Source organism: Ornithorhynchus anatinus, chromosome X1 (genome assembly GCF_004115215.2).
Source record: "Ornithorhynchus anatinus isolate Pmale09 chromosome X1, mOrnAna1.pri.v4, whole genome shotgun sequence".
In the NCBI taxonomy this organism is placed as follows: domain Eukaryota; kingdom Metazoa; phylum Chordata; class Mammalia; order Monotremata; family Ornithorhynchidae; genus Ornithorhynchus; species Ornithorhynchus anatinus.
The window spans coordinates 106,778,105-106,797,545 of NC_041749.1; the positions used below are offsets into that span (position 1 = coordinate 106,778,105).

Here is a 19,441-nt window from a genome sequence, read left to right on the forward strand (position 1 = left end):
TTTCTGTGTTGAAAAGAAAACACCCGAAGGCTCAGTGAAAACCGGGACCCGGTTGGGGAGCGGGACGGTCTCATGGGAGCCATTTTAGAAAGTGCTGAGGGGCTCCACCGAAGGAACCAAGGCTTCCCAGTCCAAGTAGGTGTCCCCAGTAAAGCGGAAGAGCCAGCCTCCGGGAGGGGAGGGGAGGAAGGCTCGGGCTCCGAGGCCCTGGGCCGCCATACGCGTGCCCACTGTCACGGACCTTTGGGCTCCTGGACTCTGGATGTCGGCAGGCAGGCAGGACCTGGCCCGGGCCCATTTTCCTACCGAACCAAATGCGATCCTCAAGGTGCGGGGCAGAGGAGCTGCTTGGGGTTGATGGGTCTCTAGCCAGCATGGGACCCCATCTCTGGTCTGTTCCCTTACCTAGTCTATGGTGGTCACTTCAGTGATGTGGGGGGCCGCCCCTACTGTCCTAGCCGGGGCTGGACAGCTCCAGGGGGGGCGACCTGGATGACTTGCTTCCAGGGAGGATTTCTTCTTTTGGCCCCTCTTGGAGACAGGTGGACTCGCTCCCTTTCCTTGGTATTGGAAATGAAACCGAGGCCTGGGGGAGCTGGGCCAGAGACTGAGGTGAGCTTACCACTCCCAGTTTCAATGCCTCTCGGACAGCTTGACTACACCTCGGAGTTTTGGCGGAGGCCTTCCCCTTTCCGCCAACCTTTGTCGGGGACTGTGTCGCCTCTGATTCTCCCTCCCGTTTCTACTGAGGTGCCTCTCGACAGCCTGGGTCCCCTCTGGAGGACCAGATGTAGTTAGCTGCAGAGTGTCTAGTACTTCCTGAAGAAGCCAGACCTCCAAGGAGCTTCAGTGCCATCCTCAGCCATTGTCCCAAGGCCGACCCAGAATGTAATCCTTTCCTCCTCCATTTCTCTCTCTCTTTTTTTCTCTCTCTCTCTCTCTTCTCTCCCCCTCCCCCTGCCCCCCTGGTGCCCCGCCACATACACACACACCTCCCAAAGGACCACCAGTTTGAGTTGCTTTTTGCCTGAAAAATGGGTCAGGGCATAGTGGTTCAGCCCACCTCCTTGTGTCTTTGGCCGACCTCCTCTTTTCTTCTTGATGAAACAGTCCTGGCAGAATGCTCCCTGGCCGAGAGCCGGCAGGGAAGGTCTGTAGACCGGCGGAGGCTTGGCGGCTGTGGCCACGGTCATGTTAGCAGGCCCCCTGCCCCTCTGAATTCCGAAGTCCCCTGGATCTGAGGCCGGATGGAGCAGTGTAGCAAGATGGAGAACGTGAAGTGAGGGAAGTGTTTCCTTTCCCCTTTCTGTCTCCCCTTCCAGCCCCCCACTCCTCCCCCTCCAGTGCCCTCTCTCCTTCCCAAAAAGCCTCTCTTTCCCCCCTGCCCCACTCCAACATCCCCTTTATGAGATGAGCCTCTCATAGAGCCTTCTTGGGGGTGTGGGCAGGCAGAGGGGAAGTGAGACTCCCTAGGTGCAAACTACCAAGCATCCGAGCGTGCCTTCTAACTTGTAAAAGATTTCTTTTGTTGAGTTTAGTTCCGACCTCTCTCTCTCTCTCCCTTCTCCCCTCCCCTTCCTAACCCTCTGGCCAGAACCATTTGCGTCAGCAGCATCTAGCCCGCAAAGCCCGGCCTGGGCCCTGGAGGCCCCCACGTGGAGGCTCAGTGAGCGGGAGGAAGAGCGCGCCGTGGGCCCAGGGCGAGGGGCCAATGGAAATCTCACACGCTGGAGGGGCCACATCTCTCCCCTCTTAATTGGGCCCAGCTGCTGCTGAGGCCATTCACCCTCCCCAGGCCGCCCACCAGGGTGGTGCGGAGGGAGGATGTTGGATCCTCTCTGGGAGGGCTGGGGTGATGGACGGAGATTCCTCTCTTCCCCTCTCCCTGACACTCCATTCACAAAGCCCCTCAGCCGGTTTTGCCAGCCCGCCTCCTGGGATGGAGCAAGAGCTGTTTCTACGGGGCCCCGTAGCTGTCTTCTCTCCATTATCCCCCCTCCCGTCTATTCTTCTAGGCTCCGTGACTCCCTCTTCGAATTGTAGCTTTGTAGCTCTTTTGGGGTGCTGCACGGAATGCTTTTGGGTTACCGCCCACCTCAGTAGAGGTTGGGTCTACCTGCCCACAACCCCTTGGGGGAGATGGGACGTGGCAGGAGAGAGGGACCCTACCTTTGGGTTTAATGTACAGAACGGGCAGGCTGAGGCCCGTCGAACATTGCTGGCTGGGGCTTTGCGAAACGTTTGGCCAAAGGTTTGTTTCTTGAGTGTCCTCTTCCTCCCTCCCTCCCTCCCTTCCTCTCAGCCTCTGGTTTTCTCCCTTTTTTTTTTTTTTTTTTTGGTTACCACTCACTTAAGCAGTCTCCGGTATTCAGCATCTAGATGTGTGTGTAAGGGTCTGTCCCAACGACAGGGCCCAAGAGCTCAGTTCTGGGACCTTTTCTAAGGAGCCCAAAGAAGAGAGGAGAGGATGGGTGAAGCAGGGGTGGTAAAATTCATTGGTGCCTCACCCCTGGTGATTGTAGCCATCGCTCGCACACACACACACACAAAAACACACTCTCTCTATACACACACCACACCACCCCCACCCCCAAAGTCCAGTATCGTTAGCCACAAGGCTGCCCACCTGACAGCTTGAATTGAATGATTTTCTGGAAGAAAATCAAAAGTGACATGGTGGAGGCTGGGACCTCCATCAATCAACCATTTCCCCGGCAACAGCCTTGCCTCTTTCCCCCTCGAGTGTCGCTCTTTATGGGTTCAGTCCTTGACCCAGGTGCGATGCTGGAAATTGAGTGCCACAGGCTCGTGGGTCGGCAGTCCTGGGGCCACTGCCCTTCTGAGGTCTCTGCCCCACCCTCTTGTCCCCGTCTTCGCCCGTGTCCCCCTCCCCAGCTTCCCGGCAGCTTGCAGAGACTCTTCCCCCTCCCCACCTCCACCGGCCCTCTTCTCTTGGGGTGCTGTCCGTGGGCCCCCTTGGGGTCCTGAGCACTGGAGGAAGGCACTTGGGCCTCGCATTGGGGAACTTCAAACTCCTTGTTATTCTCTTTGGCCTAGGTGACCTTGTATCCTCATCCAGCTCAGTGACGTGACTCCTCAGGGGTCTCTCTCTACTGGGTGGCCGCCTGCCTGCTCCTTTAACTCTTCATCTCCTCTTTCCTCTCTCCCAGGAGCGTTGTCTGTCCTTGCATCCTTGAGCTCCTCTCTTAGCTCCATCTCTACTGTGAATGAATTTAGTCCCTGGCCTTGCATAACGGGGCAACAGCATGGCAGTGAGAGGAAGGAGGGTTTGCAGCCCCGAGGCTGGAACTGGGTGGGGTCGGGGTGTCCGGGAGCCCCCTTGGGTTGACTGGCATCAGAACCTGGGCCGGCCCACTTTGGGATCCAACCCTAGGCCCCACGTTGGCAGTTGTGGGCACTTTCCCTCTCCACTCGTGGAGAAAGTCCATTGGGAGGGCCTGATCTCAGAGCAATAAATCAAGGAGTCGGTGGTATTTATTGGGCACTTACTATGTGCAGAGCACTGTTGTAAGCGCTTGGCAGAATACAATACAACCGAATTGGCAGGCACGTTCCCTGCTCACAGCGTACTGACAGTCTAGAGGGTAGTCAGCAGTGGGTTGAAGCCTGGAAATCCCTGCCCCAAAAGTAGTGCCTCACCTGGGGGAGGGGAGCCAAGAGCCTCCCAGCAGGAGAACAGACCTCATTTTAGAGTGAGACCGGGCCCCGACTTGCTCCGAAACCCAAAAACTCTGTCCCTGGAATTAGAAGTCACCAAGGCCCCAGAGCGCTGTCAAGTTGCATCTGTAATGAGTCTCCGTGCCCCAGAGCCACAGTGACTTGAAAGGAAGGGGGGGGAGTTTGATCGTACCAAGAATAAGGGTTTGATATAGAATCATTGAGTTGGCAGATGAAAAGGGCTCATTAAATGCCACTCTTTCTCCCTCTTGCCTTTCCTTCCTTCCCGACAGGGAGATTGTGCTTCCTGTCAGAGAGAAGGTTTTTGCGTTTCTCCCCCCAACCCTTGATCCTTTGATCAGGGAGATACTAGAGTGCCCATCCTTTAACCCCAGAGAAGCAGCGTGGCCCAGTGGATAGAGCCCAGGTCTGAGTCAGAAGGACCTGTGTTCTAATCCTGGCTCCACCACGTCTGCTGCGTGACCTTGGGCAAGTCACTTCACTTCCCTGGGCCTCAGCTCCTTCATCTGTAACAAGGGGATTAAGACTGAGCCCCATGTGAGACAAGGATTGTGTCCAATCTTATTAGCTTGTATCTACCCCAGCACTTAGTACAGTGCCTGGCACATAGTAAGTGCTTAGCGAATACAACAACAAAAAAACCCCCACACCTCGCAGGATGCAGAAGAAGTCTTTCTCCCCTGCACTTTCCACTCGGGCCCTACTGGCCAAGAAGCCGAAAGCGGCATATCCCTCGGACCCCTACCCCTTGGGCAGCAGAGATATGAAGGTAGGAGAGGAACTTGGAAGGTTGGGGGGAACGGGTTGAGGTCGAAGTCTGTCTGTGTCCCAGTTCACCTCTCCCCACCTGTCCGCCTTTGGAAGGCTTTTTTTTTTCCCCCGCCCTGATGTTAGAGACAGGGACAGCCCCCGGCAGCCTCGCTCTCCGGAATGTGGAGCCCTGACCCCCCTGAGGAACGAGCCGCCCTGCGTGCCCCCTGGGTGTACTTGTCCCAGCAGGCAGGGAGCTAACTGCCAGAACACTCCCACTCTGCAGTCTGGGGGTGCAGCCCTCTTGGCCTGCCAGGGTGGTTGGGGAGGTTTGGGAGGAGGAAGCAGGTGAGACTTCACTAAACCGACCACTTTCCCCTGAGTGAGAGTGAAGTCTTGGTCTGTTTGGAGGAGCGAGCCCATGATCTCTCGGTTTCTATGGCACCCGTCACCATGGTACCGAGGTGCGCCAAGGAGGCCAGCCCGTTATTGGTAACGGCAAACACAGGAGATAAAGAGCCGAATTTTCCCCCTTCCCTCCCTCCCCTCCTCTGCTAAGGACCTTGGAAAAGGGACTTCCTGAGAGGACTAGCTGGGAGAGGCCCTGGGGGGAGGGAGCAGCTTTGTCAAGGAAGCCCCCAGAGGTGACGAGCTCTGGACAGCCGCTGTGGAGGGAGAAGAGGCGCCCTCTTCCTCGCCCCTCCAGCCCCTGCGTATAAAGAGCACCCGCTGGAAACTTGTCTCCTCCCTGCCTCGGCCCGCACGCACGCGCGTGTGTGTGCTTGGCTCTAATGTCCCTCCATCCCTCCGGCCGGCCAGCCTTGACCAAATTCTTTTCTGGAATGAAATTCCCTCTCCTCCGCTCCATCTTGCTCCATCCTCATTAGCCTTCCATTCAAAGGGGAGCGTTTGAAGTGGTCTTTCAAAGCACCCAGGGAAAAGCCATTCAGATGACAGTCCCCGCTGTGACTAGGTTATGGCTTTCTCCCCGCAGCCGGGAGGGGAAGGAGGTTGGTGCCCCAGTGGGTAAGGGGTGGAATTTTGCCAGTTCCCTCCTTCTTGAAGCTGGCCCAGGTGGCTTATCCGCAGGGCTCCCCAAGAAGGGGTGAGGCCTCCCCATGTCCCCGTTGGCTGCAGGGCTTTAAGGTCTTCCCTTACTGGGCAGTTTCCTCAGGCCTGGCCTGGCCCTCTCCCTGCTGATGAGGGAACTGAGGCCCAGAGGAGTGAAGTGATTCGCCCAAGGTCATGCAGCAGAGGTATACCTAACGCATGGCCTTATATTTAGATGCCTGTATAATAGAAGTATGTGGCCATATATATATGTGTGTGTGTGTCTGTGTGTGTACGTGCATACGCACCAGGATGGGGGTCCTTTGTGTTTGAAGAAGACACCACTGATGGTGAAGTTCACCTATGAGTTGCGTGTGTGACTGAAAAGGCCCGTGTGCAGTCCGTGGTCCCAGCCATATTGGGCATGCCAAAAAAGTGGTCCCCTCGCTGTCCTCGACAACTACCAGTACCACATGCGTGCACGGTGAGGTTGCCGATGGGAGTGGAGTGACCGGGAAGGTTGGAATTAATGAGGGAAGGCCATCAGAAAGACGTGGTTTTTTGGAGGCACTGAAGGAGAGGAGGGCATTCCAGGTCGGGAGGAAGGCATGAATGACGGTTCAGATGTGGGCGAGCCCCAAGCAAAGAGTAAGGGTCGGGGGCAGGGATCGGGGGCGCTCTGCTGACCTGACCTTGGCTTTTGCAGCTGGTTCCGTAAGAAACATCCCCAGGGGGAGCCTCTGGTCCCCATCCCTCCCGGCCCAGAAACCAAGGACCGGTGGCGGAGCATGACGGTGGTGCCTTATCTGGAGGATCTGCATGGCTATAATGAGGACGAGGATGACGAACCCTTGGACATGGAAGATGATGTCATCTATACTCAGGACTTCACAGTCCCAGGTAAGCATCTCCCCCCTCCCCCCCGCAAAGGGTGACGAGTGGCCGGGCAGTCTCCCCCGGCGGTATGTTGCACTTGGCCATATCTCTTTCTCAAAGGTGGATGGGAGATGGGGGGTCAGAGAAACCTGCCGGTGGGTCTCAACCAAGTATCACTCTATCGCTTCCTCCCCCCTTTCCTTCCTTCCCCCTCCTCCTCCTCCGTCCCTCTTTCTGCACCTCTCCCCCCCCCCAAAAAAAGCCACCAACTCAGTTCCTCCTCTCCCAGCTGGCCGCTCTCTCCGGCATTTGCCGCTGATTTTCCACCCCCGTGGGACCGGATTGTTCTGCACACTTCATCCCTTGGCCAGTTTTGCCAACCGATCATGGAAGTCCTGTAAGCGCAGCGTGGAAATCATGAGTAGAGCATCACACATGCTTGTGGAGAGACGGCTGCTCCAGCTTCTCATTGGTTCCAGTGACTTTTCGGTTTTGTCATTCAATAGTATTTATTGAGCGCTTACTATGTGCAGAGCACTGTACTAAGCGCTTGGAATGAACAAGTCGGCAACAGATAGAGACAGTCCCTGCCGTTTGACGGGCTTACACCTTGTCCTGGCATAGCCCCCTACTCATCCCCTGTGGAATTTGTAATTTTCCCTGGCAAACCATTTTGCAAATCTCCCATCGCTTCTCTCCCCGACCCCAAAGACACACAGACACACACGTCATTAGAGTTCTTTCAGGGTAAGAGGAACAGTGACTGGAGTTGATATTTCCGAAGGCAGGTGATATCTTTGGTTCTTCAGGCCATTTGGAGATCACCAACCTGCCTCCTTCCCTGGCTGTTCGAGTGTTCTCCCATTACTATTATTAGTACTGTTCCTATTCCCGTTCCTGCCCCTATCTGGTGGAGACGTCTGTCCTAGAAATTGGGAAGCGGATCCGGGTCAGGGCCCTCCCCACCCCCGATCAGTCTGAAACTGAACAGATTCGAACTCAGGCCTCTTTGTGCGACGCCCCTCTGAAGGAGACAGGATACAGAGGACCACTCTAGGGCTGGCCTGCGCTCTGGGCCTCAGCCCCCAAGCAGACGTGGTAGCCGGGGGCGGGAACATCTTGTCCAAGCTTCTGGACTAAGGGCTGGGGGCACTGGGTGGTCACGGTGGGTATTGCCACCAAAAGGCTGGTGGGATCAAGTTTGCCCTTTGGCAACTGGGATCCTGACTCTTCTTTCCCTTTGGGATTCTGCAAGGGAGGCCTTTGGGCAAAAGGGGGTAGACAGGTGGGCTGCGTTGGGCCTGGAGACTCCTTGACGCTCAGAAGCTCGACGGCGGGAGAGAATCGATCAATTAATCAGTCAATCAGTGGTATGTGCAGAGCCCCCAGATCCGCTTCACCTTCTCTAGGACAGGAGCCTTACACTAGACAGCAGCAGGGGCCGGGAGGAGGAATGGTATTTATTGAACACCTACCATTCCCTTCCCAGTATGATCCCTTCAAAGAAGTCGGGTCCCGGGAGAAGAAGAAAAAAGGTGCCGGGTAGAGAATGGAGAAATTTGAGCCTTTGATCAGGGCTATAATGTTTTCAGTCCCTTCCTTCTAGGAGAGCGGGTTGATGTTTAAGTCACGTGGCTCAGATGAACACGGTCTGAGGGGGAGCAGATCCCTTGTGCCGTCTGGCTGAGCGTTCCAGATTCCGGAGGCCCGTGACCCCTCCGCTCCCTCTCCCCCCCCCCCCCGCCCCCAACCATCACCACCCAGAAACCTGCTCCTTTCAACTGTCTAGACTTGTGCTGTCTCCTTGGGAGGAAGTCCTAGAGGAAGGTTGGGGCGGGGGGAGGGGTGGGTGGGCGCCAGGCTAGGGGGGAAGGGGGAGAGTTAGAGATCTTAAAGCTCGGGCTCCCCTTCCGTGGCCCCTGCCCACCAGGCCTGGGCCAAGCAGCCTCCCTGTTACCTTGCCAGCCCCTCCCTCCTCTCCTCCCCCTCAGTTGCATACTTGCTTTACCAGACCAGAACACCCCATTCCTCCCTTCCCCCCATCCACAAAAGCCCCGGGGAGCCTCCCAGCTGGCTTGATTCCGGGATCATCTCAACTCTTTCTCACTGCGCCCGTGGCTAGAGTTGAAAACCGTGTCGGTCTTATTCCTCTCCTCGTCCCTCTCGCCCCACTGCGACCTGTTGATGCTCCCTGCCGTCCGAGGCTTTAGCACTGGGGGAGCCCTCTTCGGCAAGTGGGGCTCCATTTTAAACAGAAGGAGAAAAGAAGTGACTTCGGCATGACCCCGCTCTGTCAGGCGGTAACCCCTGAGAAGGCGCTCGGCCTGCTTTGGCCACCTGTCCCCTAACACTGCGGGAGCCCTCTCGGCAAGTGGGGCTCCATTTTAAGCAGAAGGAGAGAAGAAGTGATTTCGGCATGACCTCGCTCTGTCAGGCAGTAACCCCTGAGAAGGGGCTCGGCCTGCTTTGGCCACCTGTCGTCCGTCGGTCCGTCCCCCCCACCCCCCCCCCCACCCCCCACCCCCCCCCCCGCCCAGCCCCCTTAGGGCACAGACTGTTCAATCCGAGCCCCAGAAAGGCTCTGACCTTCCTTCCTCCACCTGCCCCCTCCCCCCGCCACCCCCGGGCTCTTTAGAAAATGTGTGTGATTTTCCCATCTCTCTTTGTGTTCCTTAACGCTGCAGTTTAGTGTCACAAAAAGATGCAGGCACTTATGTGCGAGGGGAGTAGGAGGGGAGGAGTGGGGGGAAGAGTAGGAGGGAGTTGTCTGCACCTCTACACCCAAAATGTAAGTGGCTCCCTACCCAAAGGAGCGTCGCGTTGATCCAGACTGGCCCAGAGCAGCTCCTTGGGGAAAACAATAGCAGCATTCAAGCAGTGTGAGCAGAGGGAGATGGGGCCCCCCTCTTGAGGAGAGGAGACCTAAGCAAAGCCACCCACCCATACACAAAGAACTCTGCTGGGTTTTCTTTCGATCTTTCTCTCCCACACCCCCACTCCTGCTTCTGTGGTGGTTTCCCCTACCATTTTGATTGTGAGTCCAGAAGAAAGGGAGAGGATAGGAAAGGCTGAGGATGGGGAAGGTAGACACGGGAGGCGTGGAAGGGAGCAAAAGGATAATACAATAAAGAAGCGTTTTGCTGTTGCTTCCCCTAGCTTCTTCCTTCACCCTGGACTCCTGCAAGAGGCCAAGGAAGCCAGATCCTTTAACGGTCTTTGGCTTCTAGCCCACAGATGATAATAATGGCATTTGTTAAGCGCTTACTATGTGCCAGGCGCTGCACTAAGCGCTGAGGTAGATGCAAACAAATTAGGTTGGACACAGTCCCCGTCCCGCATGGGGCTTGCGGTTTCAATCCCCATTTTAGAGATGAGGTAACTGAGGCACAGAGAAGTGAAGTGACTTGCCCAAGGTCACACAGAAGACACGTGGCGGGGCCGGGATTAGAACCCGTGACCTTCTGACCCCCGGGCCCGGGCTCTATCCACTACGTCATGCTACTTCTCTGCAATAAAAATTGTGGTATTTGTTAAGCGCTTCCTGTGTGTCAGGCACTGGTACTGAGCGCTGGGGTGGATACAAGCAAATTGGGTTGAAACAGTCCCTGTCCCACATGAGGATACAAGCAAATTGGGTTGGAACAGTCCCTGTCCCACATGAGGCTCACAGTCTCAATCCCCGTTCTACAGATGAGGTAACTGAGGCACCGAGAAGTGAAGTGACTTATCCAGGGTCACACGGCACATAAGTGGCGGAGCCGGGATTAGAACCCCCGACCTTCTGACTCCCAGACCCGTGCTGTATGCACTCCGCCATGCTGTTTCTCATAAAAGTCCTCCCGTTGCCAGTCGTCCCCCCAGCCGGGCCACTGGCCCTGGGTTCCATTTGAAGTCCAGGCTGAGAAAGGAGGAGGCGGGAAGAGCCCTGTGACCTTGGGTGGGTGTCGGGTGGCTAGGCCTGTTCCCCCAAGCCGACCTGGTGTCTGCACCACATCCAGACGCGAGCTTCCCCCAGCAGGCACCGGGATCCCTCCGACCATCCGATCCTCACTGGGGAGGAATGAAGGAGATGAGATCTTGGTGTGCGACCCTTATTTCCCCTCACCCCCGCTATTGGGAAGCTGTTAAGCCCATCTAGGATGCCCTCCCACCAAGAGAAGAAGAGGCGAGTGGAGTCGGGAGGAGAAACTCCTTTCTCCCCACCGGGGAGTGTGTGTGTTTTGGGGGTGGGGAGAGATTTCCTCTCCAAACCCTCCGCCTGCAAAGCCGGTATATTCCTTGTTTTGTTCAGCTGGACCCGCCTCTCTTAGTCTTAACCTTGGGGAGTAAGAGCGAAGCTAACGACACAAATGCCGACGCGCCAAGTGAAAGCCTCGGGGCCCCTCAGCTGAGTTGGACGCCGTTCAAGTTAGCGCACCCCCCCCCCAGATTGCTCTGTGGGGAAGGCCGAGGGGGCATATGGAGGCCTGGCCACTTCTGACCGGATCTGGAGGTGTGATGACGGCAGCAAAAACAGCAGCAGGCATTGGAGGGGAGTTTTTTGTTGTGTTTTCAGTTTTTTGTTTTTCTGTTTCTGCTGGGGGCGGGCGGGGGATTTGTTAAGCACTTGCTATGTGTCAGACACTGTTCTAGATTCAAGATGTTCGGGTTGGATACGGTTCCTGTTCTGTACAGGGCTCACAGGAAGAGGGCGATCAGAACAGAGCCCCAGAGAAGTTAAGCGACTTGCCCACGGTCACACAGCAAGCATTTTGGCAGAGCTGGGATTGGACCCCAAGTCCTCCGACTCCCAGGCCCGTGCTCCATAGCCGCGCTGCTTTTGCATCACCTGTGCGTGTGAGCCCTCTGATACTCACCCAGCCCCATGGCGTTTTTGTCCCTATCCCTATACTCCACCGCTTCCTCTGTCAGTGGTTTTAATGACCAAAACAGTCTGCCTCTGTAGTCTGTAAACTCCTTGTGGGCAAAGGATCAGGTCTTCCTATCTGTTGGATTGTACTCTCTCAAGTGCAGCATTGCCTAGTGGATAGAGCACAGGCCTGGGAGTCAGAAGGACCTGGGTTGTAATCCCGGCTCTGCCACTTATCCCTTGTGTCTATAAGTCACTTCATTTCCCTGGGCCTCTGTTACCCCATTTGTAAAATGGAGGTTAAGACTGTGAGCACCATTGGGGTGGGGATTGTGTCCAAACTGACCACCTCCTATCTACCCAGCGCTTAGTACAGTGCCTGGCACATAGTAAGTGCTTAACAAATACCATTAGAAGGGGAAAAAAATACTTAGTACAGTGCTCTGCACATAATGAGTGCTCAGTAAATCCTGCTGGTTGATTTATTGAAAGGAAAGCCGGACTTAGGCTGGTTTGGGCCCGGAGCTGGACTGAGATCAGTGCAGGGAGCGGGTTTGTGGGAACCACGTCCCTTTCTGCTCCCTCAGCTCCGAAGGGACATATTGCTTTCAGTGACGCTCAGGGAAGGCATCTTAGAGATACCACAGAGCCACTACCCCCAGCCCTTGCCCATCTGTCTGTCCATTCATCCATCCATCCTAGGGCTTGGGGAAGAAGGGAGAGAACCTTTGTACCCTTTGGGGGGGGGGGGGGGAGGGCAAAGTGGAGCGTTTGCTCAGTAGCCCACCACCGCCCCATCATATAGCCTCTGGGGCAGGAGTGTACCTCTGGGTCCCTGAAGCTGGAAGTTGGAGCCATCCAGCTTGTTTTTAAGGCCCAAGTGGTGGGGAATGACGATCCTTCCACCGGCCCGGTGTCCTGATCCCCTGCCCCGTCCTACTGTCCCCTGATCCCGAAGATGGGGGCGGGGAGGGTCTCAGTTAATGTCATTCAGCCTCCCATCGGGCAGATAGAGCACTTGAAACCCTCCCCCATTGTTTTCAACCATAGGAAATGAGGGCCCATATGGGGGCCACTGATCCAGTCTGTCCAGGATAAGGGACTGAGTGAAAAGCTGGGTTTGTGCCTGCCCACAGTTGGCGAGTTGGGGGTGGAGGAGGTGTCTTTGGGCTTGTCTGGCAGGAGAGGAGAGGACTTCTCCCCTGAATTGGATGTCTGGAGTTTCCCACAGCGCCCGATGCCGGGGCTTGGGGTTAATCATCGACCCAGAAATGTGGCTGTTTGTGGGTTTTTTTGGAATGGAGGAGCCGCTCGGGCCTCTTGTTAGGAGGGGAGACTTGGGCCCTCAAAGGCCCAGCCTGTTTTGGTGTGAAGGAGGGAGAGTGGGGGGCAAGGGCCAGTCAGATCAGCGGCATTGGGTGAGCGTTGCCTGTGGTTGGAGCATGGTGTGAAACATTTGGGAGAGGTCAGATCCTATAGAGGTGGGAGACACGATCCCTGCCCACAAGGAGCTGCCGATCTAATGGGGGAGATGGACACTAAAATAAATTACAGCTAAGGGAAGCAACATAGTATAAGAGTTTGAACCCAAGTGCTCTGGGGGTGGCGAAGGGGTGAATCGCAGCCTCCGGGTTGGAGGTTGAAGCAGAAGGCCGAGCTGAGAGGAGTAGGGGGAGGAACGGGGGCCCTTGTTATCTAAGAAGAAACCCTATTCGGCGAGGAGCCCCCTCCCCGAAGAGGGCTTCTTCTCCCGCAGTGGCCGTTTGATTAAAGCAGCCCGCGAGCAGCTCAGAATCGATGGAACCATGTGAAAAAGCGAGTGAATCGCAAGCAGAGGTGGGATTTGGATTCAGAACGAGAGGGGCAAGACCCCGGGTCAGTTAAGTCTCTTGAGTTCCTGCCCCGCCTGGTGGCGAGGTACAAGGTTTGGGGATTTTGGTCCTCATTGTTGCCTTCGGTTGATCCCATCGGGGTTAGAAAAGCTACGGCCCCGAGCGTCTAAAAATAAGGGCGCCCAGTCCTTCCCGAGATGCCTTTAATGACAGCCGGTTTCCGGGGCGCGGGCGGGCGGCCGTGCATATGTGGAAGCCGAACGCATGAGCCCCTTTCCGCATTGGTTTTGTTTTTTCACCGGCTTTTGTGTCCGGGAAAACGGCGCGTACCCGGGCTGGGCCACGGGGCCGGCCTCTGTCCACCCCCCAAGCGTCCGCTGGCTGTGGCGGCATTTGGTTCAGCCAGAGCGGGAGCTGGGAGACGGTTGTGGCTGCGCTAATGGACGTGGTACAATGGGTTATGGGCTCCTTTGGGGGTGGCAGTGACGGGCATGAAAAGCCTATTTTCAGAGTTACGTTTTTGCGTTTTCACTAATTGAGCTCTGGCAGCTGCCATTAAGGGAGGGCGGATGAAATGGACTTCCATTTTCTCTCTCGCTCTCTGATTCTCTCTCTGTCTCTCCCCCGATCTTGTTGGCTCCCTCTCTCTGTGTCCCTTTTTCCTCTCTGTCCTTGCCCGTGTGCTGGTGCGTGTCTCTCTCGCTGACTGTCCTTGTCTGTGTGTATCGTGTGAGTCTCACTCTCCAACTCTCTTTCTCTCCCTATCTCCTACTTCATTACCCAGAGAAATTTCCTGGGATGTGCTGTTTCCGCCCTTTCTGTCTTCCGTCCTCCCCCACACGTTGGGGGGGGGGGGGCGGGGGGCGGTGGGGCGGTTGGGGAGGGTGGCAGGCAGAATGGAAAGGAAGAGGATTGGGGTTTTATCTGACTTGGCTTAATTAGGTTGGCTCACAGCCAGGTAGCGCCAAGGCCAGGGAGCTCTGCTCCAGACTCCAGTGAAATGCCTTCTGCCCGGGTCCAAGCGAGGGCACCGAGACGGCGGCAGATACCTCCCTTGGGGAGTCCTGCCTACCGGGACCGACTCTGCCCTACTTCCCGACTGCCAGGGAATCGGGCTGGAAACCTGGTAAAGCCTCGGTTTCCCCGCTCGGCCAGCCGAGGTCCCCCGGGCCCTCCCTGTCACATCAGGCGGCCCAGCTGGGCTCTCCCACCGCCCTTCCGTGGGGGCTCCGTGCTTAGGGGTGTGCAGAGGGAAGCAAGACGGACAGACCCTCGGGCCAGAAGAGTGGGAAGGAGCTCAGCGTTCCGGGACCAGTTTGGAGGAGACAGGTAGCCCCGGGCCACAGAGGGTCCCTGTTCTCTCTCTGAGTGTGGGATTGGGCCCTTTTGACTCAGGGCGGTATTGCTGAGGGTCAGCCCCGCAATCCGCCCTGTAACAGGAGAACCTTTGGGCAGCGGTGGCCATTTCCCCTGCTTGTGGTGAAGAAGATGGAAAAAAAACAAGTCTGCGCCTTGACCCTACAAACTCTGCATCCCTCACTCCGCCCTGTCACCCTGGACCAGCCCGTGAGGGAGAGGGGTTGGAGAAGTCTCAGAACCAAGCCACACAAACGGCATCGGTCCAGTAGGCAGCCTCAGCACGGAGGACCTTGGACCTCTTCTCAGAACACGGGTCGAGCTAGTGTTGTACCACCGTAGCTGCTCGCGGTGGTGCCGGCCCCGGGCCGGCACCAGGCGGCATCGAAGGGTCGTACCTGGACCCCTTGCCCGCTGGCTGCAGTAATCCTTCCCCGGGGGACCTTGGTGGGTGAGCCGGCGGCCGGGCAGGAAGTGCCTCGCGACTGGGGCCGGGTGCGAGGCATCCTCTGAGGGTCCCTGCCCCGAGACTCCCGTGACTGAGGCTGGGGGAAGGGAAATCAGTGCCTCGGGCCCAGCCAGCCTGGAGGGGGAACTGCTGAGCCTCACCAAATGACACCCGCTCACTTTGCAGCCATCAGTGACTCATCTTCCAGATCCTCCAGAACAGGACGTTCTGGGCAGGTTTGAAATGATCTTGGAGGGCATGGAGGATGCCTGGCAGAGGGTGGGGGCGGGAGGGGGTGGGGGGGGGGCACTGGGGGCCCCATGCCTGGCTCTGGGCAGCACAGATCGCAGGCAGCCTAGGGGATCTGGGTTCCCCCGAGGTTCTGAGCACCATCGAGGTCCTACGGCTTTCATTCGTTCAGTCTCCCCAGTCCCCCTGGCAAGGGTTTCCCATAACCCTCCCACCCCCCAAGCCCAGCTCGCACCCGGTTGGTGCCCGGCTCCTGCTTGAATGGTCCCGCTCAGCCAGGTGACCGGTTCCTGTAGGGGGCCCAACTTTCTCCCAAGTCTAGGCGGTTGTGGCAATCATCCTGCCTTGGGCTGAGTCGAGGGATGCTGGGGGCGGGCAGGTTTCGGGGGTCCAAGCCATCTGTGACTGTCCTCCAGGGAGTGAGGGGGCGGGGGGGGGGGCGGTGAGAAACCAACAGGACTGTGCTGTCTCCCCTAGGGTTGGGGAGCACCGGCTCTAAGCTGACCAGAAGCCGGGTCCCGACTCACAGTCAGGTCCAGCCTGGGACTCTGATCTGTGGCAGCGGGACGCTCGAGGGAACCGTGTGCCGGTGGCCCTCCCGGACGTTGGTCCTCATGGTTTAGGGACGGGCCACCCGGCGCCCCTCATTTTCCCCTAGACCTCCCTGTACCACATCCCGGGGGCACAAATTCCATCCCGCCTCCTCCAGAGATCCTCCCTGGTTAATTCCCATGGTCCCAGCTCGTATCAACCCAACAGCCGCCCTGTTCGCTTAGGTGTTTTACACCCATCCGCAACGCTCGTGAGATGTGTTGAGATGTGCATCTCAATATATGGAGAGGCAAAGTCTCCGTATGCTACTTATGTATTCACTTAGACAAATAAATATTTCATCTTCCTTACTCGTGCTATTACCGGTTTAAAGCCTTGTCCATCCTCCTGCTCCCGCTACTTGTAAATAATTTATGTCCACCTGTCTCCCCTATTAGATTGGAAGCTTCTAGAGGGCAGAGGCCACATCCCATGCTTCTCATATGCTCTGCCAAGTACAGTGCTCAGCCTGCGTTAGGCACCACTGATCACCCGATTGATCTCCTTACCCCTCACCGGCTGAAGAGGTGTCCTTCCTTCGGTTTCCACCTGCCACCCATAAATTTCCACGGGCACCCCCTCGTCCCGGAGATCTGAGGAACGTCACTTCCCCCCGTTTGGCCCTCCGCCCTGCCCGCCGTCCCCATGATCCTGTCGAGGTCAATCCCGTCCCCTCCCGGCCCGCATCTCTCCAGCCGGAAGAGTCCCAGCCTTTTTCGTCTGTCCCCGCGGGGCGACTGCTCCGTCCCCCGGCTGTCCTGGGCCCTGCTCGGTCCCCCATCCGGGTTCCCCTCCTGAGCTGCGGCGACCAGGGCGGCACGTGGGATTGGCGGGGGGGGGCAGCGAGGCCGAGCTGGAACTCTTGGTCGATGGTCCCCCACGCTCACCCGGCTTTGCTTGCCTTCCAGGACAGGTGCCTGATGAAGAGCCCGGTCAGAATGGACCGGGCCCTGGTAGCCAGGAACCACCCAAGCCAGTGTGCATGAACGGCACGGAGACCGCCCAGCTGAGCACCAAATCGAAAGCCGAGCGCAGGGCCAGCGCCTCCTCCAACCCCTCCCGCAAGGCTTCCTCTTCCAGCAGCAAGATCCGCCGGCTCTCGGCCTGCAAGCAGCAGTGACCCCTTCCTGGGCGGAGGAGGGAGGCCGCCGCCCTCACAGGTGAGTCCTGGATGGGAGGGGGCTGGAGAGAGCCTGGGTCGGCTAGACGGTCCAAGAACGCTAGATGAAGAGGGTTAAAAGGGCGAGGGCTTCTGAGACAAGGGGATTAAACCCATCCTGGATGCCTTGTTAAGGCAAGGAGAGCCGGGGAAGGGAAGGAGGCCCTTACAGGTGCGGCAAGTAGCGTGGGCTGTGGAGGCGAGCAGGCTGCTCGGAGCTAACGGGGTCAGAGACCGCCCCCCCCCGCCCCATTCTGGGGTCTCGGAACCCCAGGGGGAGTGAGGCCAGGAGTCTGGCCCGGGTGGCTGTTGGAGCGGGAACAGTGACCACACGCAACACTCACTTTCTCTCTCTGTCTCTCTCTCACACACACACACACACACACACACAGCTGGGAACCCAGGCTGTGTGCGCAGGTATCGACCCCCATCGCCCCTATGGCCGTCTGGCATCTCTGCCCTCACTCCGTCAATGGTGTGGGATAAGGTGGGGGGCTTCCCAATGTCCCGAGGTGGCAGCCGACCTTCTGGCTGGCGTCGGATTCTCAAGGTCTGGGCTCTGACCAACCATCCCCCAACCCCACCAACTTCCCGCTGCTTAGGAGGGGAGCCGTATTTCTAGCCCCAATCGTCTTTCCTATTTTCTCCACGCTTCCCTCCCCGTTCCTCGCAGAGATCTGTTTTCAGGTGCCCAGGAAAGGGGTGAGCGCAGGGGTGCTCCCTCCCTTCTCTCCCCCCCACCCCGGCCCCACCCCCCGCAACCAGTCCCGCCATAAGTTCACCACCCTCCCCGATCCGAGCCCCATTTCCAGGAAAGAGTTAAGCCCACGCTCCGCTCGCCATTGACTGTGCGTCTCTGTGTGGGTGGGAGACGCAGGGTGGGGGGGAGCGGGGGTGGATGACGAAATCCCAATCATCTCATCGCCACCAGAGCGCTGACTCGGTCTGCCTGCTCGCGCGCGCGCGCGGCCGTACGGCGGGGGCCCGGCTGAGTCATCCCGCCACCAGAGAGGGCGAGCAGTCGGACGGTCCTGGCCCTGCTCGCGTGCCATCGCGGCTGTCCCTCTCCTCCCTACCGCCAACTCTAAATGGGCTTTCTGCCCCGGGAGTTCAGATGACGATCCTCTCTCCCTCCCCACCCCACCCCGCCCCGGCTCCATCCGAGGTTCCACCACCCCACCCGCACTGAGATCCTCAGGTCGAGGGTCGGGAGCTCCAAGGGACAGATGGTGTGTGGGAGGTGGGAGTCATCTGGACTCCTGCACTAGGTGCACCCTGCGACCTCACCCCCACCGAGGTCCTTGGACCGCAGCCTTCACACACCTGAAGCCTGGGCACCCTGAACCATCTGGCTTCCCCAGGGCAGGACAGCCAACGCGAGGAGAGGGACGGAGGGAGGGGTGGGACGGGACTGGGTAAAGACCAATCTCCTCCCCCTCGCCTTCTTCCCCCCGAACCTAAAGTAATCGCTCCTCTCCCCTCTGTCCCCCTCAGGCCGGCGCAGTGTCCTTGGACGTTCCAAGTGTGTCTGACCACCAACTGATGCAAGATGACCTGGGGGATTTCCCCCACCCCCTTCCGGGAACGAAGCCCCCCCCGTTCTCTCTGGTCAGCGGGGGACCGCTGACCCCCGGTCCCGGGCCGCAAAGAGGAGTCGGGCGCCAGATGTTCCCTTTGGCCAATGGCCACCAAGTTCATTTTTAAGTTCACAACTGGGCACTGCCCCTTTCCCCCTCTGCATCCCCCCCAGAGTGAGGCAGGGGGCAGAGAGAGCGAACCAGGGCGGGCGGCCCTCTTCTTCACGGCTCCTGCTCCTCTCCTGGCCGCGTAAAACTTTTTTGTGCAAAGCCATCTCAATGCACTTTATGTTTTAGACTACTGGTATCTCTCTTGGGTTTTGTTTTTACTTTGCAATATATTAGAGACTTTTCTCCACATCGTTATGTGTTTCGAACAAACCACAACCCCACAAAAAGCAACAGGTATTAAAAAAAACTTCCTATTAAACTACGTTGCATGCTGTACAGGGCTGAGCAAGGGGTAGAGGGGAGAGGTGCCCAGGGCCTGGAATTATTTTCTTTCTCTCTCCTTTTTTTTTTTTAATTAAAAGGAAAAAAATAAAACGGAGAGCTGTGTTGGAGCTGTGGTTGTCGGGCCTAATCGTGGGGGCGAGGGGGTTCGGGGACTGGAGTAGGGGTCAGTCCCCGGTGGGTGGGGCACCCAACTTGCCCAAGCTGGCCTGGTTGCCGGTCCTTAGCGGGGCAGAGGTCTGGGTCCTTGCCCTTCCCCGGATTCGCCCTCCCTTCCTTGTCTGGGGCCGGGACGGGCTGCGGGGGGGGGCCCCGAATGGTCTCCACTGGGTTCAGGACCCGTCCCTCCTATGTTTGGAAACAAAGGCCCAAGCGGTCACTGGAAAAGGACAGAGGTGGCCACCCACCCAGACCTAGGCACAGCTGTATCCCCGGATCCTGGCACGTCCTCGACCCACTCTTTCGTGTGGCGGGCACGGGGGGTCGTAGAGGACGGTCAGACTAAGCCCCTTCCTCTCTCCCCCCACCACTGCCCCAAAAACCCCAGCCCCC

The 19,441-nt window shown here is 57.8% G+C and overlaps 1 protein-coding gene across 1 annotated transcript in view; it reads left to right on the forward strand.

The window, feature by feature from the left end:
- STK11 (serine/threonine kinase 11) overlaps positions 1-18,994 on the forward strand; it is a 64,413-nt gene extending 45,419 nt beyond the window's left edge. The window contains exons 9-11 of the mRNA XM_029051252.2: positions 6,206-6,399; positions 16,609-16,860; positions 18,354-18,994. Of these exons, the coding sequence (XP_028907085.1) occupies positions 6,206-6,399; positions 16,609-16,820 (406 nt within the window). The 3' untranslated portion in view covers positions 16,821-16,860; positions 18,354-18,994. The remainder of the gene's footprint in view (positions 1-6,205; positions 6,400-16,608; positions 16,861-18,353) is intronic.
- The last annotated feature ends 447 nt before the right edge of the window (positions 18,995-19,441 follow it).